The sequence below is a fragment of the Zosterops lateralis genome, assembly GCF_965231275.1.
Source record: "Zosterops lateralis genome assembly, chromosome: 8".
NCBI lineage: Eukaryota > Metazoa > Chordata > Aves > Passeriformes > Zosteropidae > Zosterops > Zosterops lateralis.
The window spans coordinates 21747982-21774083 of record NC_139768.1 but is presented as its reverse complement, the minus strand read 5'-3'; the positions used below and the strand labels follow the sequence as shown (position 1 = coordinate 21774083).

Genomic DNA, 26102 nt, shown 5'->3' with positions numbered 1-26102 from the left:
TTAGTTCCTGTCCTAGGGAGACAAGAAGTGCTTATATTTACCCTGATATATTATGCCGGTCATTATTCAGCACTGATTGGTTTGATGGAAAAATATACATTACCTCAGCAAGACAAGCTGCTTAGTCTTATTCATCGTGTTAATTAGATGCTCAAAAAGCCATTGCCTTTTTTTTTTCCCCAGTTTATTGATAGTTGTTTATCTGTGCAGTGATTATGTAGTTTATTTTATCTTGTCCCCCTCACTCCTCATAAAAATCTCTTCTGAAAGTAGTAAACATATGGCTGTAGCTGTGCCCTGAGGGCACGCTCAGCCTGCAGTCACAGCTCCTTCCCCCAGGTAGCTCTCCTCAACAGGAGGGTGATGAATCCTCAGGAGTCCTTTCAGGCTTTGCAGGGACTGATGGATTGCACTGCCTCCCAAGGGAACGCCTTTCTCTCCCAGCCAGAGGGGTCCACTGCTCCCTTCCTTGCTCTTTGTTGTTGGAGATGTTGGGTGTTTATTTACATGGCAGAGGAAAATCCATCAAAAGGTCCGAGTAAATTTTATCCCAAAATGAGGAATGGGAATTAAATATATTATAGATAGATAGATAGATAGATAGATAAACAACCACATCAAATTGCTGACTGTTGTACCTATTTGATAGGGTACCAAAATATTTACTTCTGTATGCCCAGTTATGAGTGTTATGTTAAATAGCTAATTTATGAGGAAAAAGATTCTAAGGATTTCTAGATAAAGTCTGCACTTTACTGTCTTTAGGTGGTCCCAGTACAAAATTCATACACATAATAATTGTTTCAAATTTTATTTTTCAAAATTAAAAATTTATATTATGCTACGAATTCCTAGGTCTTCACTCTAGATCCTATGAATTTAGGAGTTATGTGATTAATCACTGCAACCTGCTCCAGTTTGTCATTCTGTGATATTTTCAACTTGCCAAGTCCATCATTTGACAACTCATGAAAGTCCCATCCAAGAGGTGAACCATGAAAAAACTTGAAAAAATGATACACAAGCAGGTACAACAGCCTGAGTTTCACACACATGTTGGGAACTGATCATTTACATCAGGTTCAAGCATAAGCCAGAATAACAGGTGTACAAAATCTTACTAAGATCTATCTCAAAGTAAGACAAAGTTAGAACTTCCAGTATTTTTTATTTTTTTTTTTCTGAAATTATCCTATTTTATATTATTGATGGCTACTGCATATTTGAGAACACGAGACAGATTCTCATCCATTGCAGCTACGAGTTGGTGGAATCTAGAGATAGGATGGATCCATCTGAATTTTGGTCTCCCAAAGGACATCAATTATTAGTAATAGAGTTAACTTTTCAGCTATGTCCAAACTTAGAAAAATATTAGGAACAATTGATTAATTTATTAGTAGTAGTATTGCTACTACTACTATAATAATAATAAATAATACTATTGCAGTGACAGCCATCCTATTCTTGCAACCAACATGGTCTGAAACAAGGAGATCCTTGTTTTAAATGCTGACTTTTCAAGGTATTGGAACTGGATGCAAATGTAAGTGAATAAAAACAAAAAGAAAAATTATGAAGCCCTAATATAGAATTATGGGGGTGAATTCTTTTGATGTGGACATATTACTTTAACTTGAGTAAATAAATAAAATAATGGAAGAATTGACTTGCTTGTCTTTCCAGATATCAAAGGGATTTTATGCCCTGTTCTGGCTGTACACAACAGACAGAACATTGTTGGGGGATGAAAATGTCCGGTGCCTTGGCACCGTGCAGGGATAAGCAACCCTACAATGACTCTTTTGCAAATCCTGCTATTACACTGCATAAAGGAAATTGGTTTGGAAATGAAAGGGAATGATATCGGCAGTGGGAAGAGGGACTTGGAATGAGACCTGTGGCTGAAGGGAAGCCAACAAGGCAGCTCAAGAGAGGACACTAAAAAGTAAAACACTGGCAGAACTGCTCTGACTTAAAGTGGGGGCTATTCAAAGCCAAGGTCATCCCAGAACTCCAAGGACTTAAATAGGACCTCTGTGTTCCTTCAAATGGAGGCATTTGTTGATATGTGGATTTATTTGTAGCTTTTACAACCATTTTCTGGTTACAGACACAGATTCTGGTTGACTCTTTTCCACTCGGCTGAAAAGCCCTAAGTATTGAAATTGCCATAACCAAATAATTTGTTTCCTTTTTGGTCAATTAAAAAAATCAAGGGTTTGAGGTCTTGCATTGCAAAGCACTCTTCTCAAACCTTGGGCCATATTTTTTCTCTTGTGCTTTCTCTGTAAAATTTTTGTACCATTTTTTGAAGAACTAGACACAGAAAATTTATTTTGGTTTTGTCAGGGTTACAGAAGAAACTTTTCCCCCTGTTGTCAGCATACCCCCATTCTTTCACTGCAGTACCTTACTGACAGCACTTACATAATTACTTGCACTTTGCCTCCCACTTCCTCTACAGAGCCTTTGTTTTCCAAGGTCATTTCCCATTCTTTGCATACGAATAGGAGTATGAATTCATAACTTTGCATTTGGTACCGTTAAAGGTGTTTTGTGCTGGCCTAGCTCAAAATAAGCTGACTAGTTTATGAACTTGCCTCCTTTGCAAGGGGCATACCAAGATTCTGAGGAATCAGCACAGCTCACATGGTTCTTATGGCTTCCTTCCAGGATGTTACACGTGTCACTAACTACCTGTAGGACAGAAAGTGCTGTAAAGAGTCTCTTCATGTTTTAAAGGTTTACTAGGTAAAAATGGGAAAACTAGAGGATACTGTATGGGAGGAGGGAGGCAGGAGGACTGAGCAACTGTTTGTGGTAGGGTAATTTTCCTTTCACTATCTGGTATTTCTAACTAACATTGCCACATCTGTGTGTTCTGACCTGCCTGCCACAGGGATTGATGGGTGTTTGCCAAAGAAGGAGGGAGGGAGGGAGGAAGGTGTATGAACTGCACCTTTGCCCGTGCCAGTCTGGAGATAGCTGCTGCTCAGCTGACCGCTGCTGGAGCTCAGCAAAACGTACAAACAGAAACTAACTCTGCATTGCATTTACTGTGAGCCTTGGGGTAAACCGGGTAAGGTAACCATTTTAATACAGAGATTATCACTGGATCCCTTCCTTTTTTGGAAAGGGATCATCAGAGAATAGCAGAGAGAAGTGTGTTCTTCTGAGGTGAACACAGCAAGTCTCTGTCAAAGCCTTCTGCCCTAACACTGTTCCAAACTTTCCTTTAAGTGCTGGACACTGCATGCAGTTGTTTCCCTTGGATCCCCACAAACAGTAATGCAACCTTCCAGGATTTTTTTTTTTTTTTAACCTTTTAGCTTTCTTTGTACCGAGGCACTCAAACAACCGTTTTATGTCCTCACCACTCCTCTGGGCAAGGGATCCTCAGTGGAAAGCTGTGCTATGCAAGCTGTGCAAAGGAGTGTATTAAAAATGCAGCAACACACCAGCAGCTGTGTGGGAATGGGGCAGGAGGGCTTAATCCCAGCTCATGGGGGACTGACACTGTGGGGCAGAAGGGCTTAATCCCAGCTCATGGGGGACTGACACTGTGGGGCAGAAGGGCTTAATCCCAGCTCATGGGGGACTGACACTGTGGGGCAGAAGGGCTTAATCCCAGCTCATGGGGCCCTGATGCTGTGGGGCAGGAGGTTTAATCCCAGCTCATGGGGGACTGACGCTGTGGGGCAGGAGGGCTTAATCCCAGCTCATGGGGCCCTGGCGCTGTGGGAGGCCCTGTCTGGAGTCTGCAGCAGGACCTGGACAGGCTGGACCGATGGGCCAAACCAAGCGCCTGAGGTTCAGCAAGGCCAAGTGCAGAGCCCTGCACTTTGGCCACACCAATCCCTGCAGCAGCACACGCTGGGGAAGAGTGTGGAAAGCAGCCCGGAAAATGGAGCTGGGGATGCTGGTCAGCAGCCAAGAAGGCACCCTGGGCTGTATCAGGAATAGTGTGGCAGCAGGACCAGGGAGATCATTCTTCCCCCGTACCTGGCACTGCTGAGGCCACACCTCGAGTGCTGGGTCCAGTTCTGGGCCCCTCAGGTCAGGCAGGGACACCGAGGTGCTGGGACAAGCCCGGGGAAGGGCAGCAAAGCTGGCGGAGGGTCAGGAGCACATATCTATGAGAAGCTGAGGAAGCTGGGGGTGTTCATGCTCCGGGGAGACCTCACTCTGCAATTCCCTGAAAAGAGGCTGGAGCCAGATGGGGGTCGGGTTCTGCTCCCAGAAAACCAGCGACAGGACAAGGGGCCACAATCTTAATGACAGGAGAGGTTTAGGTTGGACATTAGGAAGAATTTCTTCACAGAAGGAGTCATTAGACACTGGAACGGGCTGCCCAGGGATGCGGCCGGAGTCACCATCCCTGGAGGCGTTCAAGGAACGCGGCACTCGGTGCCATGGTGTGGTTGACACGGGTGTGTTCGGTCACAGGCTGGGCTCGGTGACCTCAGACACCCATTTTAGCCGAACTGCTCTGCCATTCCGGGGGCAGCCGGGCCGGCCGGGCACAGTGCGGGACCCCGCTCAGAACGCCGCAGCCGGCGGAGCGCCGTGCCCGCACCCGCACATGCTCACTGGGGCGCCGCGGGACTCTGGGCATGTGCAGAGCGGAGCGGGCCGGGCCGCTCGCCGCGCCCGCCGCGCCCCGGGGCTGCGGCCGCCGCCGCCCGCCCGCCGCCAGGTGAAGCCGCGCTCGCCGGGGCGGAGCGCAGCGCAGCGCAGCAGGGCAGCCGCCGGCCCGTGGCGGCGGCGGCGGGGCAGGATGAACAGCTCCGACGAGGAGAAGCAGCTGGAGCTCCTCGCCAGCCTGAAGGACCAAGGTAGGAGCGGGCGGCGCCGCCTCCGGCGCCGGAGAAAACGGCTCCCGCCGCTCCGCCGCGGGCCCGGGCTCGGCCGCTGTGGGGCGAGGGCTCCGCGCCCGCCGGGGGGACGGGACGGAACGGGACGGGACGGGGCGGGCGCGGCCTGGGCGTCCCCCGGCCCCGCTGCCAGGCCCCTCGCTCTGCCCATGCGGAGGGAATATAATAAAAGCCTTAATGAAATAAAGCAGGGGAGTGGAACGTGCTGGCTCTTCCCCCGCCGCGGCTGCCTGGCAGGTGCCCGCTGTGGCTGAGGATGGGTGAGGATGATCTCAGAGGGTTTTCCAGCCCGGCTGCTGAGCGGCTCTGCGAGCGCGGCCGTCGCGGGGGCCGATGGCGGAGCGGCGGGGCCGCAGCACATGGGCCGTGGGTGCCTCGGCCCGGCACCGCAGGGCCCGCAGGACCGGACAGCTCCAGGCCTGGCATGTGTCCGCCTGGCTCACCCTCCGAGGAGCCCAGCCTCGCGTGGAGCGGAGCCAGGCTGTGCCAACCTGCCAGCGGGTCCATCTCCCCTCCGTGCTGCAGGATCCCACCCTCACCCGACCCATCAAACCCTGCCATGCCAGTCCCCATCAGCGAGCGAGCCTCCCGCTGATGGCTCAGGGCTCGTCCTGCTGCGCTGTCGGTCTCTGTAGCACTTCAGTAGTTCCATCTTGGGCTGGTTTGGTGCCGTGTGTGTCACTTTCGGTGCTTTAGTAGAAAAGGCCGGAATTTCAGCGTGTTCAGTTTCATGAGTGCATTGTCTGACTCAGAAACTAGAACACTAATATTTAATTTTCTGCAAGAAGGCACATGGAAAAAGATTTGGGTGCTCATAAGCCATTTATTAACTCCCCTGTGGTCAGACTGTCCCTGAGCCGGGTTGAGGAAAGTTGCAGCCTTAGTTGGTCAGGTAGGCACATTCCAGCGTTTGAAGATCTGTTTGCCTTGTGAACATCTTCCTGTGCACCAGGTGTTGCCTCCTGTGCCACAGCTTCCTGTGCAGGAGGTGTGAAGGAGCCCCTCTGGAATTCACATCTGGTAATTCCCACAGTTCAGCTCTCCTGGTCTCCTGCAATCCGGGGAGGGGCAATTTGGAAAGGACCTATTGGACAAAGTTGTGTAAATGAGTGAAATTACAAGGGTGTCATCATTGCCCGTTTTTCTGATATTCATTCTCACCATAAATGTTCTCCATCACTTTTTCTGTATAGCAGATGCTTTTCTTAACCAAGTTTCATTTGGATATTAATGGACTATTTATGACCTGCTTTGTCACTTTTTGGGTTTTTCCTGTACGCTCAGCTTTGGAAATTCACGATTACCATCAGCACAAGATAGATTCTGCCTTGGAAGGATTCTTTAGGTGTAAAATGATAATCTTACAGCTGTGTGTTTTGATAATCTGAGATCAAAAAAGAAGGCTCAAAATCTGTTCTCATGGTGACTGACTGCTTCCCTCTGGTACTGTTGCCTCCAGGACAGCATTTGTTAAATTTGTTAACCAGTTGCAAAAAATAAAAGTTTGTGTTATTCTTTAGAGAAAACTGAGCCTGTTGAAATTGTTTAGAGCAAGGCTTCAGTTCTACTCACTGGAAGTCTTCTCCTGCAGCGGGCTGGGTGTCCTTTAAATGTCTAAGGAAATTTTACAGGACTAGAGGAACTAGTTCAAGGGAAAGTTACTGTAACTTGAGGACTGGCTGTCCCAGATCCACCTGAGCTGTTGAAATAGAAGCTCTTCTTGGCAGACCCAGTCCTGTAAGACTCAGTTCTTGGTGAATGTTCATACAGGAGTTTTAGTGTGTTGTTGTTAGGCTAACATACTTTTGTGATTATGTGGTTGATGGGAAAGCTGTTTTATGTAGGCTTCAATTTTTATGTAAAAAAATTAAAATACTCTTCTGTTTTACATCTAAAACTATGCAAAAAATATAGTAGCACACATAGTTAAATCAGTAGTTGTGTTAACTGATGAGTCTGGTTCCTAGAGTGAAAAACTCAAGCAGTGAAAAGGTAATGAGATAAATGAAATTATTCTAATAGTAACATAAAATATACTGTTACTGTAGATAAGTAAATGTGCTTATTCTTTATATACTGTAATTTGGAATAGATAGTATCCCCTCCATTTGTATTGATAATAAACCAAGACTATTTTAGATACCACCAACTTCCCTCAAATAATTTTAGGATGGTCTGTTAAACAGAGTCTCTTAATTTTCTCATTTATTGCTTCCAAATGTAGATAACAGTATTATTTTGGAAATAAATGCAGTTGGTGGAAGGATCTGCTGGATCTGAATATCTGGGGTAATGGGTACACAGACTTGGTGTATCTTTATTTTGTTCAGAGTGGTGTACTCCAGGCTTTAGGTTATTGTAACATTTTGATGTGTAGTCAGATTTCTGTAAAACGCAAAAGGATTTGGAGAGATTTCAAAGAACATTAATTCAGTAGCCGTTGCCTTGGTTTCTTTTTCAGGATGTGTTTTCCTAGTCTTGAGAGACTTGCCTGGCACCAGGTAAATGAACTGTCTGAGAAGTGCTGCCGTAGGTAGAGGGAAGGCAGGGTGGCAGTGTCTGAGGCTGTCTGCTGTCACATTGCCACTGCTGCTTATACTTCTCCTAACCAAGGTCAGGGGACTGAACCTGAGGCAGGTGTTTTGTAGCTGCTCACCCAATTCTCAGTGGCAGCTGTAAAGCTCTCTGGGGCTTGGGCAAATTTGCTTGGCTGTTTGGCAGAGCTCTGAGCAGTAACAAGGACACTGAAGCCGTCTGTGTGCAAGATACTCTTATCTTTCACCCATGCTGAATTTTCCAAGTCCTGTGTGTTAGACTCAGATACCTGATACTGATCATTCTTCAGCTTGCTCCATTACCAAGTTTAAGGTGAGCATCATGAGGAAACAAGATCTCTGTGTTGATGATATTTTGGACTTAAAAGCGTTGTTTGAGTTTTAATCCTCAAATAGTTTTCTGTAACGTCATGATTTAATAAAGGAGTTTCATTACAAATATTACTGTTGCCCAACTGTACTTTAAGTGATGTTTCCACTGATGCACACTTCTATTCAACTGGCCCTCATATTCCTAGGGTAAGACTTAAAACAATAACAACAAAAAAAAAGCAGTTTGGCAAAACTTTGTTTTATTAGTGTTATTAGTTATTAATTGTAGAACCTGAGGAATGGTAGGAAACTGTTTGACTAACAGCTGAATCATAAGAGTAGCTGATTACCTGCCTGGAAGATTGCCTTGTTTGTCTTTGGTTTTATTGGCACTGCTGGTACGTTGCCCTTAAAGACAGAGTAATCTTCTGCAATAGTCCCTTTTTTTCCAGTTGGAAACAGGAGTCAGTGATCAAAGCGTCTGGAGTTATAAACTTAGGTAAAATTACGCTTCAGGCACTGCCACTGTCATAGCCACATTTCTGGTCATTTCCCTGAATTACAGTGGTTAACAACTGCTGTTAACCCCAACTGTTGTTAATACTACAGGTATTTATATTGCCTGGAATTTTTTTCCCTTCATTTTCAAAAGGTCTAACTTTTCTTTGTATTTGTTGGCTGGATTTGATTAAGTGTGATGATTTCCAGTCTAGTGCCAAACACTAGGCTGTGTTTACTTTTTTTTTTTTTTTTTTTTTTTTTTTTTTTTTTTTTTTTTTTTTTTTTTTAAATTAGGATCTATTTGATCTCTTAAATTTTTTTTATGTCAGCAGCTTTGAATAAGGGAACATCATATATGTATCTTCTTAGAAACAGACTAGACTGCCAATCTGACAACAGTATTTCAGAGCAGTAACTTCTAAATGTACACTATTGACAAGCTCCTAATGTGGTCTGACAAATTTATTCTACTTTATGGCACATGGGTAATTTTTATGGCCAGAGCAATTTCTTAGGACACCTTGCTGGCTGCTGTCTTCCCCTCTATAGTCATCTCTGTATAATTTATTTTTCCCCATATACCTGTGTGTATATCTTCATACGCAGCAACCATAATTCCCCAGCAGAACCCAGCCTGCTTGAATGTATTAGAGTTCTAATGTTTTTCCCACTTCAGTTTCTTGTGTTAAACCCTATCATTTTTTTTTCAGAAACTTGTGAAGGCAAATCTTTTGGTGTAAACTTGGTGGTTGGTCTTTATCAGGCAGTGGTGTGTTTAGTTCTCCTGCCCTGTTTTTTCAAGGGAGCTGTAAGTCTGCAAGATGCAAATTCAGGGTTCAATTAAATTGACTTGTGCACACTTTCACAGATTTGAGTAAAATCAAGGCATATGGGAACACAGATGAAGGAGCTGGCTTTGTACAGTATTTGTACCTAACACCTATCTTTGTGTACTTACACAGGTGATTTTTATTTGTTTATTTTTAAACAACTGTTAGGTAATTGAGCCGTGTAGGTTTCACCAAATGCAACTGATATCTGACCAAAAGCTTGGTTTGCCCCTGTAACCTTTAGGCCTGGTAATAGGTTTGTGTATTGTGAGTCAAGATTTGGAGTCATTGTAAAGTGATGAGCGTAATGCTGTCCCATACATCCCCCTTAAGAGAAGGAGGTGTTAAAAATGCTTCCCAGGCACTATTTGAAAATAGTTTGCACCTGACTGGTGCTGCTGGTGCCTTATTGCATCCTGCTGAAATACCGATTAGTTGGATTTAGCAGAAGGGATCTTTGAGCCTAAAATGGTGAACAAGGGAAAAGTTGATCCCTTTTGGCTTTTTCTGTTTGGCAGCACTTAACAGTCTTGTGCATGCTGGACATGTAGGAGGTCATTGCTGTTCAAGAGTTTTCACCACGTTCTTGGCCTGATTCTTCCTATTCCATATACACTGGGAAGAGCAATGTAGTGGCATTTAATTCCATTAAAGCTTCTGGTGTTGACAGGGGTAATTCTGTCTCTAATGATATATCCAAAAAGCCAGGTGTTGGTTTACTTCTATCAACAAAATATGACTTAATTAGGATAGGTTATTTCGTCCTCAGCAGAGGACTTCTGCACCATCAGCTCTTTCTCTTGCCTGTACCAGTAAAGACATGCCTGGTTCATGGTGTGGAAGCAAAAGTGGAGTGACACTTGCTTCCTTTGGCAGCTCTACTTATTTGTTGAGTAAAGAAGTAGATCTGAAATCCTGAAGTGGCATTACTTATTGATTTGGCACGGAATGGCTCCCAATAGACTTGAAGGCTACCCTGGTTTGCAATAAAAATGCTAAAGTATATGCATAGTAAGTACCAAATATATAAAACATCTAATATAGACAATACTTATATTTTATTAGCAAATTCAGGTTCAGGAGCCACAGATTCACAACTGAAAATGAAAAGACTAAGTTATAATTAAAGGAGCTTCTGCGTGCAAAGTTACCTACTTAATTTAATATTGCTAAAGGGCATTAATATGTTTACAGGACAGTCCCTTCTGGCCAGCTGAGCTGTGGAGTGAGTAGCTGGTGAATAAGTGAGGTCACTGTTGTGAGGGGACAGGCTGTGTTCACTCATGTTGGCCGTTTTGGGGTTTTTTACTATAACACAGAGCAGGGCTGGCTGAGAAAACACTTTGGGTGGGTTAATAGCTATAGCCGAGAATATTCTGTTACTTTCTCCTTCAGGGCTTATGATTCAGAGTTCTCTGCTCATGGAGCCTGTGAAGAGAGCTGTCGAGGGTGGGGCAAATCTGTATTTACATTTTCCAGTTATTTGTAAAGTATCGAATGGCAAGAATGACTGCCTTTAAGGTGAGCAAACATGAGTAGTTACCAAGTATGAAGAAACTCGAATTGCATCTGTTGGTACCGTTTTCATTCCTTTTCTTGCTGGTAGAAGTCTCTTCCCTTACTTTCCTGGAGGGAAGAGGGAATAGCTTGACAATGGAGCAGTGACCAAGCGCCTTTGTGCTCCTGTGTAAGAAATACATTGTTTCACCAGTGTGGTTACTTGTTTGTTCATCTACCTGTTGGGTTTTTTTGTTGTTGTGTTGTGGTTTTTTTCCTGCTTCTTGGGCGTGGGTCATGGGTAAGAATTTTGGATGCATAAGGAGAAGTGGAGACAAAGTAAAGGGGTAGATGGGAGACCGTGGGTTTTTCTGGTGCACAGATCAGCTACTCTGCAGGTACCCTTATATTGCACCAACCATTCTTTCTAGGATTGATCTGTAACCTGAGCCAGTGTGAGTTTGAAGTGGTCACTGCAAACCAGTATATTCACCTTGTAATTTTTGAACTCAATCAATAGGATTGTTTAACTCTACATTGATCAAAAATTGATTGTTTTGGGAGCTACCATCTTTTTCAGACACTTCCTAATTGCTTCAATTCTGGAAGGCTGTCCAGTTCATAGGATATTAATAGCCTATTAATGAAATTTATGACCCATGTTATTTAAGGAGTCTGTGTAGACAAACAGAAGAGTTTTCAATTTAATCAAATGGAGAGCTAATTTGGAAACTGCTATATTAACTTTTTTCATTCTTTTTTCCTTGTGTAGCTATTGGCGAATATGAGGAGCTTAGAGCCGAAAATAAGAAAACGAAGGAAGAGGTTTGTATATATCAATTATTCATTTGATACTAAAATGCTAAATACCAGAATACCTTGTGCACTGTGGCAGATTGTTGACTGCTTTTTTGAGTTCACTGTTATTTACTAATAGTAGGTATTACTTGTACCTATATGTTTAAGGAGCAATGAGTGCAACTCTCACAACTATTCTGGCTGTCCCACTCCAGAAAATTTCCTGTAAATATATTTTAAGTGATTGCTGCTTTACCAGGTTTGCCTGTGATTATAGAGGGAGCATAGACCAAGTCATGTGTTCAGATAGAATTGTTTCTCTTTGATCTAAATAAATCTTGTTTTATTATGACTTCATTTGCACAGGGGACTTAATTACTGAAAAGAAGAAAAGATAACAGCTTCTGAACATTCAGAATGTAGGAATAGGATTTCTGAAGGTAGGGAGGAATGCAGGGGAGTCAGTGCTACACTGTATTATAGGCAAAATTCTGTCTCCAGTGTGAGTGAGCTGATGATGTAAGAAACCTGTTTGTTTTCAAATCCCTGTCAGCTGCCAAGACAAGTAGGTTTAATTCAAATTCGTCTGAAATAATTTTGGAAGGGTCATTTTTAGTTACAAATGTTTCAGTTCAAGGCTGTATTGAGAAGACCTTGTCCTTCACTCTTTTCTTACTGTTAAAGAAAATTTGTAACTTATGTTCACTTCTGATTCAGCAAAGATTTGTGAATTTCTGCTTAGGTCAGCATATTGTGCTTCATTCCCTCCTATCCTCTGACATCCTTGTCCTTTTCACTTTGGTTGTTGCTGCACTCCTGTTCTGCTGTCCTTCACCAAGGTCTTAGATTCCCAGGAAGTCTGTCTCTGTCTTTGCTGTTTGGAGGAAATGCTCAGAAGAAAATGAGAATAAAGCTGAGTTAGACCAAGATTCCATCCAGCCCAGAATGCTGTCTCTGACAGCAGGAAGGAAGGCCTGTAGAGGCATGTTTAACACCTGGGCAAGTTTCTCTTGCAGTCTCCAAACCATTTGCAGGAGTGATTTTAGCATCCTGCCCTGCACTGCTCTCTTCCTTTAGTTTGTCCCATGCTGCCTGTTGGCTTCTGTCACATGTGGGGAGTGCCATGCCAGGACATGTGTAGACCCCATGAAAAACAGGCTCCGAGCTTTGCCCTGAACCCAAGTCACATCAGCTTTGGTGTTTCTTCAGCAAAGCTTTGTTTAGCTTGGGAAGGGAGGAATGGGGAGACTTCCCTGAGCAACACTTTTATTTAACTTTTTGTCTTCAAAGGGAATTTCAGTGAAAATTTTTATTTCTGAAATTGAGATGGAATGAAATGTTCTAATGTTGTTTCCTCTATTCTGCTCTTCTTGCCTCCTTGCTCCTCTCACAAGACTTCTTTTCTACAGCTGCATATCTCTAGCTACTTTTGTGTGTTTCATCTGGAGGCTGCTTTGAACTTTTTCAGAATACTTGCGTAACACCTGAAAATCCTCCAAGCCTGAGCTCATGGGGATTACATTCCCAGCTGAGCAAGTCACTTAAACACGTGCTCAGGGCTGGATTTTCAGTTGTTATGCAAGTTTTCTCCCTCCAAAAATTCCATCCTGCAAACTGGTGTGCTTGTGTAAGCAGTCATGGTTCATTGTTCAAGTGCTTTGACTCAAGTGGTTAAGTGTGAGGCTCTAAGTGCATTTCTTCCACACAAAAAATAAAAAATAAATTAAAAAAAAAATCTACTGATACAGAGTTCATGGTTATATTTGCTTCCAATGCCAATACTGGAAGAGTCTATTCCTTGTGTTATGGCAGGGCAGAGTAATCCTAAAGGTCCTTAACATCTCTTGCTTTGTGTCTTAGTTTGTGCTTGGCAGGATCAAACCTGCTACTGGAAAAATGCAGCACAGACTTTCTCTGGGTCTGAGAAGTTGTAGGTGACTTCTGTTCCTGTTTCTGCCACTGTCTGTCACTGTGAATATCAGCAAATGGCTTCCTCTGTATCAACTGTGGTCACATAATTTCGTTGACGGGGGAATGAGAAATTAATTTTTTTAGCAGGTGACTTGCAAGACTGTGTGTGGAAAGTGCCACAGAGGAATTAAATAGCAGTCTGTGTGTATGGGCTTCTGGTATACTTGGTGGAATACTTTTCCAAGTCATTGTATGGCTGTGAAAGATGAGCTGTGCATGCAGAAATTGTCCTAGTTTCCATTAGACACATGCAACTTAGTGGATAATGAGCAGCTAACTTAAGATAAAGTTTTATTTTTTGAAAATTTATGTTCTTTGTTCCATATTTTTTCTTAAAATTAGGAAGTAAATTGACTTCTATGTGGGTTACTTTGTTCAAAGCACTGCTGCTTTAAAGGGATGCTAATAAACGTGAAAATTCAGGAATAAAATCCAAGATCTTTGATCCACAGTGTCTCTTCCTCATTGCCTTGCAAAACTGCCAATTTGGAGACCACTGGTGGAGTCTCTGACAACATTTCCCCAGACATTTTTTTGTTAGTGTTTTTAAATACTTTCAGAAACAATGGACCCAAAATTATATTGACAGATTACATCTCTTAGGTCACCTTTATTTATTGGTGTAGCCAACAAAACATTGATATTGGCCGCTCAAAAATAGATAACTAATGGTCAGCTGCTCGCAAATGTGGGTAGCTTAATATGCAGTTCTGACATATTCAGAGTCAGATCATGAATAAGTATTTGACTACTTGCTAATCAGACAGAAATGACTCTGAACGCTGGTTTTGACAGTGTTTTGTCATGCTGCCAGTAGGGAAGAAAAAAAGCAAGACAGCTATCCAAAACAGTAGGTGTAATACTGTGTCTCTGATGCATCATTCATGGTGTTTGCTCTGTTAAAGCACACGGATGGAGTGGATTATATGTTTTGTCACCAAGTAGCAATGGGGAAGGGATCCTGCCTTGATGACATGCTCATTTTTTCTCTGAGTATTGCAAATGTCATTGGATACTTTTGAGCACTGCACCAAACTCACAATTTTAGCACAAGCATTAAATCTGCATACATTTCACAATCTGTGTAAGTGGGAAAGAATTGTGTCTTGTGCTGCTTAGCAATGGTTTAATTGACTCTATGACTACTACGTGAACTTCTTGAATCATAATATCTGGACCGAACAATCTCCCTGTTGTTTTTGCCCTTTTAAGACCTTTTACTAAAGTCTGTAGGAGCTTATGTGCAAAATAGTTGGCAAAAAAAGAAGCCTGCTAGTAGAGAATAGACAAGAAACTAGATATTAAAGTATTGCCTTGTGTATTGGGTACCTAGAAGGCTAAAATAAGAACAGAGTGCGATCAACAAATCTTATGAACTTCTGCCTGCAAAGATGAAGAATATATGGAGTTATTAACAGAATTAATTTCGGCAACTGGACTGCTAATTTCTAAAAATACAGCTGCAATGTATTTTTACTGCTAGGAGATGATTACTGACTCCTGTAGCCAGTTCAGAACTGCAATATTGTCTGTTTACATTGTTGGGGTTTTTATAAGTGAGATAATGATAGTATAAATATTAGATTACTAATACTAGATATATTAAATAAAATAGAATGAATGCTGATTTTACTTTGCAGAGAAACTGGAACTCTTAATTAAATTAAAACCAGAAAATTGACTGGCAATCCAGCAGTTACAAACTTTTTCATTTTTATTCAAGAGTACTCTTTGGTTTGGAGCTGTCCCTTAACACTGAAAAGGGACAGCTTAGTAAATACATTGAAACTTTCTCCTCAGCAGTTGCATGTGCTTGAATGTGGAAAGTGAACAGTAGATGTTATAGTAATGTTATGCTATTTGCCTTTTAATATTTAGGAATGATGATACTTTTGTCCATTAATGAATCTGTGTTCCTCAAATTGCTTGTTTGAAAAGTGAGATGGTTATGAACTTTTAAGACTTCTGTGGAGCATTTTATGAGCAGGTCTAAATTTTGATTTTTCATACATCTAAATTTTGATTTTTAAACTTTTCCGTTTTAGAGATAAGGTCAATTGATTTTAAAGGGTGATAGTATTTTTTATTATGAAACATGTTTATAGGCTTTTTATTTTTGTGTAAGTTTCAAATTTGAAACAGTTTAAATACTTAAAGAAAATCTCAGATTTTTATAATCCTTAGAAGGTGACCTAGGGTATTTTTTGGAAGGACTTGTAACAGCTCTGCTTGCATGACTCTGATTGCAAGACAGAAGGCAAAGTGCTTTCCATTGATCATTTCAGCAAGGGCAGCAATCTCCCGCTCTCCTTTTCTTCCTCCTCTTTCATTCTGAAGCACAGTAGCAGCAAAAGGAAGGTATTGAGAAAACTGCAACTGGGAGCAGGAATTGCTCTGCAGAGACCCAAGCCTAGAGACCCTGATTGTGCAGAGAAATGTCGCAGTTATGAGGAGAATAGTCAGCTTGCCGTGGTCCAAATGGAGCTCTCTCTGCAAATAGCACTCGAGGTGGAGTGGAATAGGTCATTTAACTTCCCCTTTCACTGCACAGGGAAAGCTGCTTTGCCTTACAGCGTGCTGCCTGGAGGATTTTAAAAGGAATTTTTCCTGTCACTGGGATAAGGATGTGTGCTGTGTTCTCTACATCAAGGTTTCCATCAGTAGGAAAGTTGTTGACTTCCACAGGCAACAGATGAGATCCTTAAAATGCTAATGTTCCTGGTTTTTAAATGAGCATTAAAGGCGTTTGCTCACTTAATGTGCAGTGGGCTGAAAGCTTGCAGTATGCAGAAAAATCCGTGGGTGAAGTATGTCAGTGTGGCTCCAGTGTCTTTCTTGGGAAATCTGAGGAGGCAGCAGCTCACACCAATTCCCCTTTTGTGGCAGAACTGTGCTCTGCAGAACAGCCAGGAACACTTTCTGCATCTTTCACTTACTTCTGCTTTTGGACTGCTCTTCAGCCACGAAGGTAACACAAAGTTTTGCTGAGGAAACAGAGGGAGGGCAGTGAGATTCATGCACAGATTTCTCTTCCCCACCTCTCCTCTGCAAGATTCTCTGAACAGGTTCTTTGTTAGCAGGGCCCCAGGAAACGGTGAGTCCTTGTCCAGCACTGCTTGCTCAACACATCTTTGCTCCTTCTGCAGCTCTGCCTTGTTTCACAGTCCTTACAGCAGCTGGTGACTGACCTGTCTCTCTACTCAGCCCGTCCCTTGAAGCCTCATCATCCCAGTGCCATGAGAAGAGAGATTGCTTGTTGTGTGCTGTCGCTATGATTTTTTAGCCTTCTGATGTTTTGCATTTTTATTGGGGATTAGCTTTCTTATGCTTGTAACAAAAACAAAGACTGATATTTTGTAAATATGCATTCCTTTCCAGGAGGAAGGACAAATTTATAGACTTCTAAGTTGACTACTGGTGTCAGAGAGGTGTTACTCTTGTCCCTCAATCCCTGATCAAATTCCAAACCTTATTTAAACCCCAAATCATAATAAACTTGCTTTTTCTCTTTTCAATTCTCAGCCTGATGGGTGAGTGTGGTTCTTTCATGTCCTCTGGCAACAGTGTGCAGCTTCTTTTGCTCCCACAGGTAGCCATCAGCTGCCCCTGAGCCAACACCAGTGGCATCCTTGACTGAGAGCAGATCCTTCTTTGGGTCTCTTCCAGGGTCCTCTGTAGCTGACAGAAGAGTTCTCTTGAATTTGGCTGCCTTTGAATCGGGCTCTCCTCCTTCTTGTTGCTTAACAGCAGGCTCCTTTCCCAGCTAACTCAAAGTGGCTCCTCAAGTGGAAAAACTGAAAATCGAGCAAAATCATTTCAGGGTTTTTTTTAGGTTTTTTTTTGTTTTTAACCCAGTTCTGTTCCAGTGGCCAGCACCCTTGTAATTGGAGTTGCACTGTAAGAAGCTCAGTCACACGGATCCAGAAGTTAACTCATGGTCTTAGGTTGATTCATTGCTGTGAGCATGCCCAGCCACATGTGAGGAAGGATGTGTGTGTAAGGCACCTTGTGTGCCAGTCATACTTCCCCCTGGCTCATGTGGTTTTCACGCTGTAGTTAATCACTGACTGTGTCTCTTGTGAATTTTACTCGCTTCTTTGAGTTTTTTCATTTACTTACAGAATGGGTTTTCTTAGAGAACTCTATTTAACATCTGTTTCATTCTTTCTTTTTGAAGAAACTGTTCCATCATAAGATCAGTGATTGCAGGCCTGTGTAATGTTAGCAATAGCCACAAAATTAATAAAGCTGGGGTGATGGGAACTCCTTAAAGCGTGAAAATGAATGCCTTTCTCTCCCCAAAGTTGAAACTTTGCTCATGATGTAATGAAATTAAACAGCATGTCCCTGATGATTGGCTTTGAGATTTTCCTTGCACAGAAATGTAGGCCTCTTTTCTGAGTCTATTTGTGTTAAAGAAACTAAACTTAAAGCCTATTTTTGACATGCCAAGTATTGCTTCTACTCTTGGTTTAACATGGATAATTGTTTATATCAGCTTTGGATGTGTCTCTTTAAAATATTTTCAGAGTAGCTCTGAATCAGAACCTAAGTCAAGTACAGCGTGCCAGTTTGGCTAGGAAATACTCTGAGTAATGAATTTTTTATACATAATTTCCATCGATCATACATGGCTGAAAGGAAAAAGAAATGCTTTGATAGGCTTCTGTATATTATTGCACTGGCAATTGATCTTGGTTGATTTTGCGTGTTGTGACTGACTGCTAATTAAATAACTGGGATCAGTGTTCATTTCAATTTTCTCTTCTCCTACAGTGTGACAAAATCAAGCAAGAACGAGATGAAGCTGTCAAAAAGCTGGAGGAGTTTCAGAAAAGTAAGCTGATAATGTCAGTGGGATTTTCTTGATGTAGACAATTACAAACATAGTTCTGCACACTCTTCGTCAGGTGTTAAGAAATGCTGAGATTCAGGTCCACTTGCTGTTTCTCCTTGAAAGCTGAGTTTAAGGAGCTAATGCAGGAGACTTTGCCCACAGTCAGAATAAATGCTGTTACAGCATTTGTTCTCTGGCGCAGGTAGTCATTCTCAAGGTGCAAAGTGGTGAAAATACAGTGGTGCAAATGTGGCTCTATCTCACCTGGATTCATTTTGAAATGACGCATGCTTGAAGTGAGTGGGATTTGGTGCTGTTGCTGAGATTCCTAATAAAAATAATAATGGCAGTTTTTTTGTCATGAAGGAGTAATACTACTTTAAGCATAGACACACCAGGAAAGGGTTTTAGGATGAACTGCTCTCACGTGGTAATTTTTAGAGCAAGTTCTATCTCGTCTGGGCTGTGAGAACGTCAATATTCAGTTTTACACTTTTATGGTAATGGTTCTATTGAAACCGTATGGTGTCTGGAAGCAACAAAGCACATCTAATGGGAGTGGAAGTATCCTAGTGGAATAGCTCCTTGGAAGAGACAATTACAATGGGATTGTGGTCTGTTATGTCTGGTTTGTGCCAGTACAGTGAGCTGCACGATGAAGCATCAGAAATGTGGATGAAGTTAATGCAGGAGGAGGAAATCACATGGTCTGTACTTTTGTGTGAGTGTGTTAATAGAAGAATTTGCTCACTTCTGTTTTATAATAGTTCATGTGACACAATTATGGAAAATAATCGGAAAATCAACAGGAATTGTCTACTGCCTTGAATGATCTTAGGTAGCTGTTCTGTGAAGCAAGAACATTCTCTAAGAAGTATAATTCCTCTGGAAAAACGTCTGCCTGTTTTGTTTTTGTTATGATATGAGGAGTACTGGAGTGTGGCAGAAAATGTCAAGTAGTTAAGACTTAAAATTTGAGGTAATATTTGATGTTGTAAGATTTTATAGGTTTCTTTTATCTTCCTTTCACATTTTTAAAGGACATACCTTGTAAACATAGTGATAAAATGCCAGGAATATTAGGATTTTAAAGCAATAATAGAGCCCATTATTTAAACGACAATATAAAAGGCAATTATATTGATGAAGAGCTACATTGGCTTTGTGTCTGTGAATAAACTTGGCCTGTACTCAGCTTCTATTTGTTCTCCTGGCATAAACACATATTGTGTGTGATTCCAGTTTAATGGGGCCCCGTTTGTATGCCAAGCAGCTGCATTTTAGGCCCTATTGCGTGATTTCATAGCTCTCTGAAAATTGGTTCTATTGAGCACAAGAGATAGAAGGTGGTGGTGGGGGGGAAAGCTTCAACACACAATCATTTCTTTTCAATTGGAGCCAGCAAGGTTGATGACAACATGACCATTGTGTTATAATGATAAGACCACTAAGGATCTGTACCTCTCATCAAGGCTTTCACACAACAGCAGATACAATTTAATTCACTGCTCTGTCAGCAGTGCTGATACCATTATGCCGTCTGTCTCCACAGTTATAATCACTGTCCTCCGAGAAATGCAGTTGAAATGATCTTGAGCAGTCAAAGAAACTCTCAATTAAGGCTGCCACTTCCAATGTGTCAGATTGTGTCTTATGCACTTGGTACAATTTTCACTTCCAATCCTGTTTATTTACAATGTCTACCAGTAATTATGCTTAACATGTCATTTAGTGAGGGTGCCCCTGCCAAGGAGATTGTTGGGTGCTGCAGTACCATTGAGGGGGAGTTTCTCGCAGTCAATGCCATCAGCGGCTTTTAGTCCCTGATGGGATGCAGTAGTAATGTTGATAATGCAAGTATCGTGCTCATCAAGTCATAATTAGATGCCACTCAAATGTGCCACTTGTAATAACAGTGTTGATTCATGTTTTCTCGGTGACTGCAACTACTAATTAGTTAAGTGGTTTTTGGTTGGCCTGCATTTGCTGCGGATTATTATTACCCCTGAAAAAAACTGTCAAGGTTAGAGATGTTTCAGGCCACTTAGTGCTTCTTTATGAATATTAATATTAACATAATAAGAACTTTGGACAGACTTAGGAAATAATATATTTTTTGTATTTAATTCGGAAAGACTTTTTTCCCCTGAGTTAATCATAATTGCAGGTTAATTAAGTTTAAATGAACCAAGAGTAATCCCTAGTTCTGCCATGAGAGCCTGATCCTTGTTTCCTAACTTTAGCCTTACTTGAGGCCCTTGGATTCCTGTCTGTAAAATGGGAGCAACTCTGTATCTCCACTGCTCCTTCATGCAGCCCAAAGCATCTCACTGCTCAAAGCTCCCAGGGCTCAGCAGAATTAAAACAGAAGAGATAGGGAAATGTACTACCTGAAACTTTTCCTCTCTCAAATGAAGTGTAACAGCTAGTACGGCACATTTGGAACAGATAATTTCTCTGTAGTTAGGAGAAATGGAAATAAAAATACAATCAAAGAAAGAAGTCTGGTTGCTCTGTGGTAGAAGACTTCATGTGATAGACCAAGATTTACCAGTCCACTTCCCTGCCTTTTCTTTTTTTAGATTTTGTGTCTTTCGTGCAGCTACTCACCAAACCAATGTGTTGCTAGTTTCCCCTGGTAACAATAACACTTCAGTAATGAAAACTTCAGTTGATATTAAGTATAAAGTTGTATAAATAACATTTGTTAATGGCCTTCTTTTTCCTATCATGAAGTCCTGTTTGGTAGTCATTAAGATGACCTCTGTATATCAAAGAGGGCTTAAATATCTTTATTCAGTCTTTGGTCAAAACTCTTGGAAGAGGGCAAGGAGGATTTTCTAACCAGTGCTATAAAATCTGGAGGTTTTAAAGCTTATCTTGATGAAAAGGAAAGGAAATACTAGAAAAAAATCCTCTGTATTTACACTGTATTTTCCAGCCTTGTTCCTGGTCCAAAACTGTTGTTCATCTGCAAGTAGTTCCTTTCTGTGCACTGAAATCCTGACACTGGGTTGAGAAGGAGTTTGTGCCATGCAGTGACTTGCAGAATTAGAGTCCAGGCTGCTGTTTAGGATTGGACGGGAATGCCAGGAGCCAAGGAGGAATTGCATCAATGAGCCTGAGAAATGGAGAACTGTTCTTGGCTTTCTGCTTTGCTCCCCTGTGCAACCTTGAACCTGTCTCTTAGACTTGAACACTAGTAAGGAACATATGTACTGCTGGAAGCTGAGTGGAATTGCAAGCCAGAGTGTATCTGTACTTTTAAATTCTTTCTGATTCACATTGATCTCTTGTGTTACAAAACAAGATTTGTTCCAGAACTTTTTGGTCAATTTTTTGCCTGTCTTTGACAGAGTGATGTGTACCCATAATTGTAATAGGGGTTTTCTAAGTGCAGAGGACAGATGTATCTCTTGCTCCCCCAGCTGTGGCATCAAATGCACAGTCATGCATTCCAGGTGGTCACACAGCCCAGTCTTGGCCCTGGTCTCAGGGAGTATTTTGTGAGTCTGTTAGAGTCTGTGCTGTGAACAGTTTAGGTAGGAGAGACCAAGGTGCTCAAGGCCTGCTCAAGCACAGAGAGACTTCAAATAAGAAACAGACCAGAAAGTGAAAAGAAACCTTGTAATACATCTGTGTTGAACTTGCTGTTTGAAAATACAGAGGTGCCAGTCTTCTGAAAATGTCATGATGGCAATCTTAAGAGATTATCCTGAAGGTGTCATTCTGATTCCTGATGTGTTAGTGAAATAAAGATGATGAATGAGGATGGTCAAGGAGGCTGCTGTTGGTCTTCTGCTTCCATAAGTTTATGCTCAGTTCTACAGTTGCTCCTCAAATGCTGCAAACATTGCTTGAGAGAATTGCTTAAAGGAACAACCCGAATATTCAATGCTCAGAACAATTCCTGTCTATAGAGATTATCTAAGTATGTACTTCCCTGTGTTGGAAATGTTTACAATGAAAGTGAGCAAAAGAAGATACGCTGTTTCTGATCACAGGAGGCATGTGTCAATCTCAGGAAAATACTGACTAATTTTTGAACTCTTCCCTTAGTTTCTCACATGGTTATTGAGGAAGTGAACTGTATTCAGAACAGTCTTGAAATTGAGAAGACATGCCGTGAAAGTGCTGAGGCTTTAGCTTCTAAGGTGAGAATAATTATGGTAATGCTGTTTTTTCTGGTCTATTTTTTCACCTGTTTATCTATGTATTTATTTAAAACTCGAGATTATATGCTTATATGTTTCTGTTTGTGAAACTGTGAAATAGTTTGGAAGTGGCAAAAAACTAATAGCCAGATGCGAGATGCAAAATACCATTCCTGCCTTTAAAGAAAAAAAATACCCATTTTAATGTAGTTTCTATTTTCATGGACCAGCATCCTGATCTCTAGTTTTCATATGCATTTAGGTTAAATGGAAAATAAGTCTTAGAACTCCTCTGTGTGAAAACAATAATGAGCATTTCAGTGTCTAAATCAAATGGAAAAAGTCAACCACTGCATTACATTTCAGGTGATTGTTTATGAAAGCAAAGCAAGGGCAGGGGAAAGGTGACCTCCACTGCTCTGTTGATTGCGTCTAGTCTGATGAATTTAGCAAGTGTGTAATTTTCTATATTCCATCTCATCAGAAGTGCATTATTATTAAAGAATGTTTTTATCTCTCTTATATATTTTTGGTTGTGTAAAATGCATCTGAGCCACTTCATCAGAAAATGGATTACAGCAATTTTGAACCAAATTTCATTAGCAATGCTGACTGCCTTTTTTTTTTTTTTCCTTTCTTTTTTTTCCCTCCCTCCCCATTCCCTGCCCAAAGTACATCCTTAGATATGGTAAAAATCACACCAGCAAGAAATCACTTTAATTTAGATGCATTAGCAATGTACTTTCTGGAGGTATTTACTTAATTGTTTGCATAATGACACTATATTAGAATTCGTAAGATAGACAATCAGCATATAAGTAAGAAAATGAACACATTTATGCAACTTGTCTTCTTCTCTGCACTTCCCCTGTAATGCACGTACAAGGGCAGTTCAAAGACTCACTTAGCTCCGTGGGGCTGTCAGCCTGTGAGCTGTGTAGGGTTCCTCACACCACTCTCCCCACTTTCTCACTTTCGTTCTTTGGGAACAAGATAAGAAATCCTTGAATAAATCCCCTGTAGTTGAAGGGCTGAGGATAAGGGGGGTCGGAGATGATTCCTTAGGTAAAAATTCAGGATCAGATGAACTGTACTGCAGATGTTTTCTTTTAAGATACAGATTGGACTTTTGAAGTCAGTGTTGACTTTGGCATGTGGTGTGTCATTAGTAGAAAATTGAGTCTCATTCTTTAACCTGAGCACAGGGAGTACTTGGCTGGTGGGTAGTCACCCTGACATTTACCTGAACATCCCTGGGGCTGTGCTGCACCTGCAGAGAACTGCTGCTCTGAGGTGTCTGGATGCAGGAGAGTGAAAGAAGTGGTGAGAATTAAAAATTTGCAGTGACTCCTGTTCAGTTTTTCTTGATCAAGACAGAGATGCCTTGTAGAGTCTCTTCTGTAGCATCCACCAACCAATTAGGTGTTTAAGCATCCAGCCCGAAGTGGTTTCTGACTTGTGGTCTGACCCATAAAAATTGGTTCATGAGATGCTCTCATCTAATGTATGTTGACTCTGCAGTAATAATGCAAAAGAATTTTGAGATAATTCTGTTGTGACTAGGAATATAGTAGTAGCAGTATTTGTAGTTTATAAACAAAATAGGACATAGGAGAACGTAAGAATTTTTATTTAACCAATTGATTCAACTTGGAAAACTAGATGAAAACCAGGTCATTCAGCTGAGACTCCTGGTACATGTTTAAAGGTGAGGAGCTGAAGCAGCTATCACAAAGCTTGTGCAGGTAGCATTGAGTCAGCTTGATAGTTGATTTGATTGATTTAAACCTACACAGTATTTATTAAACATAAGTACTAGAGAGGAAAAAAGGGCGTGGATAAAGCATCATGTTGAATTCAAGCCTCTCAGAGGAAAAAGTGGACAAGCACCCCATCTTCAGACCATTCTAATGTTGAATGGAACTTAATCTAATGTTACTTTTGTCTTCTTTGCTTGATGTTTTAATGATAAAGAACAAAAAGCAATTGACTGTTTTTCTTGCTCGGCAGCTTAAAGACAGACTAACTAGCTTCTTACTGTTTGTACTCCTCACTTTTCAGCTGAACAAAGAAAATAAAACCTTGAAAAGAATTAGTATGCTTTATATGGCCAAACTGGGCCCAGAAATTATCACTGAAGAGATTAACATTGATGAGGATGAATCATCCACGGATACAGAAGCTACCTCTGAATCATGCAATTCTGTGCACTGTCAGCAGCAAATAAAAGGTGAGCATTGTTGCTGATCCTGCATCACCAGGCAAGGCAGAAGTTGTGTGAAGAACAGCAGTGTTGGTTTGGAGCAGAGATTGGTCTTGTTCCAAGTCCTGCTTCTGGGAGTGGTGAGAATCAGAGGATTTCCAGGAATGACTAAGAACGTGGTGGGATGGTGGTGTGTAACATAAATGCTGGGGGATATACAGCCTGCAGAAGAAGTCAAATGCCATAGGAAAATGAGATCTACCCAGCTAAGAGAGTTCAATGCTACTGAATCAGTAAAAGAAACATTTCCTAAAACCCTTAAATAAAAGTTAAGCAGGAGGACAAGGTCACCTTCAACTGCAATGTCATTATTTCAGAGCCTGTCAGGCAGAACTCTCCATTTCTGTATGTACCTCTCCATTTCCGTTATGTACCTCTGTATGCACAAACTTCATTCACGTTCCAGAGCTATTACCAAACAAGCAGTCTAAAGAGGAACTGTTGTACTGGGTAAAACAGCAGAGCTGGAGAACATGGAAATATATTAATAAGACAGATCTGTGCTTTTTTTTCTCCCCCCCCCCCCCCCAAATTTTTTAGTTCCTTTTTGAAAGGCAGTTAATATTTCCATTGTCCAAAATCAGCCTTATTTCTCATCCCTGTGATGAAGTCATTGTGATTTTTATATTGTTGTGTCATGGTATTGAAAAAAGGGGAATGCCCACATTCTGGATTTTGTGACAAGAGAGATTAAGTGTTTAACTTCTTAAAAAAATGCTTTCACTTTGGTTTTTGATTGTAACTTGGAGCAGAAAAAAATGTTTAAGTAGAACTTTTTAAACTTTCAGTATGACCTTGTTAAATTTTGTCTCTTTGAATGCAGCAGCTGCAGTGAAGTGGTACAAAGTATCTCTGGAGAAAAATGATATATGTTGTAAAACTGCTTGTGAAACAACCCCACCAAAGAAATAAGTTGTCATAAACCCTTCTATAATCAGTTTTTCATCCTCTAGATGTAGGAAAAGGCAGGAAATGGTGTGATGCACACCATGCAACCCATCTGAATGGGCAATAAGACTTTGGAATATCTCCTGCCTTTGCTGGGGAAAGGTGTCAAGAATACATTTATTGAGCAAACACTGGCTGCAGATCAGATAAGAGCATTGTTAGGAGGGTGGCAGTGTCAAGTTAGAGAAATATTGAAGAAAGGTTTTGATGTATCTGCTTTCTGTCTTGATGAACAATTTATTAAAGCATGAAAAGTGATATTTTGGGGATCTTCTAAGTCCTTTAGCCTTCTCACCATTTAGGAAAGTATTGGATGTTTCTTGGAATGATTTCTTCTCTCCCACCACTTTTCTGTAAGGATACACACATAAGGTAGTAAAACCTGAGGCTGTCTGTGGTATGTGGATATGCTTTCTTCTCTACATAGTGAGGTTGATATATGTATTGTAAAACCAGAATTAATCCAAGTCCATAAATTCAGTGAGACTTTTTTCCCCATTAATTTCTCTGGAGAGCACAAGTCTGTAAAATGGACAGTGTGTATCAAGAATCTTCTGGG

At 41.4% G+C, this 26102-nt stretch overlaps 1 protein-coding gene across 3 annotated transcripts in view; it reads left to right on the top strand.

The window, feature by feature from the left end:
* The first annotated feature begins 2806 nt into the window (after positions 1-2806).
* SHTN1 (shootin 1) overlaps positions 2807-26102 on the top strand; it is a 56331-nt gene continuing 33035 nt past the window's right edge. For 2 of the 3 annotated variants that reach the window (XM_083866399.1, XM_083866398.1), the window contains exons 1-5: positions 4734-4838; positions 11345-11397; positions 18118-18178; positions 22238-22332; positions 24394-24562. In XM_083866399.1, coding sequence (XP_083722525.1) covers positions 4781-4838; positions 11345-11397; positions 18118-18178; positions 22238-22332; positions 24394-24562 — 436 coding nt within the window. In that variant the 5' untranslated portion in view covers positions 4734-4780. Of the gene's footprint in view, positions 2824-4733; positions 4839-11344; positions 11398-18117; positions 18179-22237; positions 22333-24393; positions 24563-26102 lie in introns of those variants that run through there. The other variant, XM_083866400.1, reaches the window with a different exon arrangement.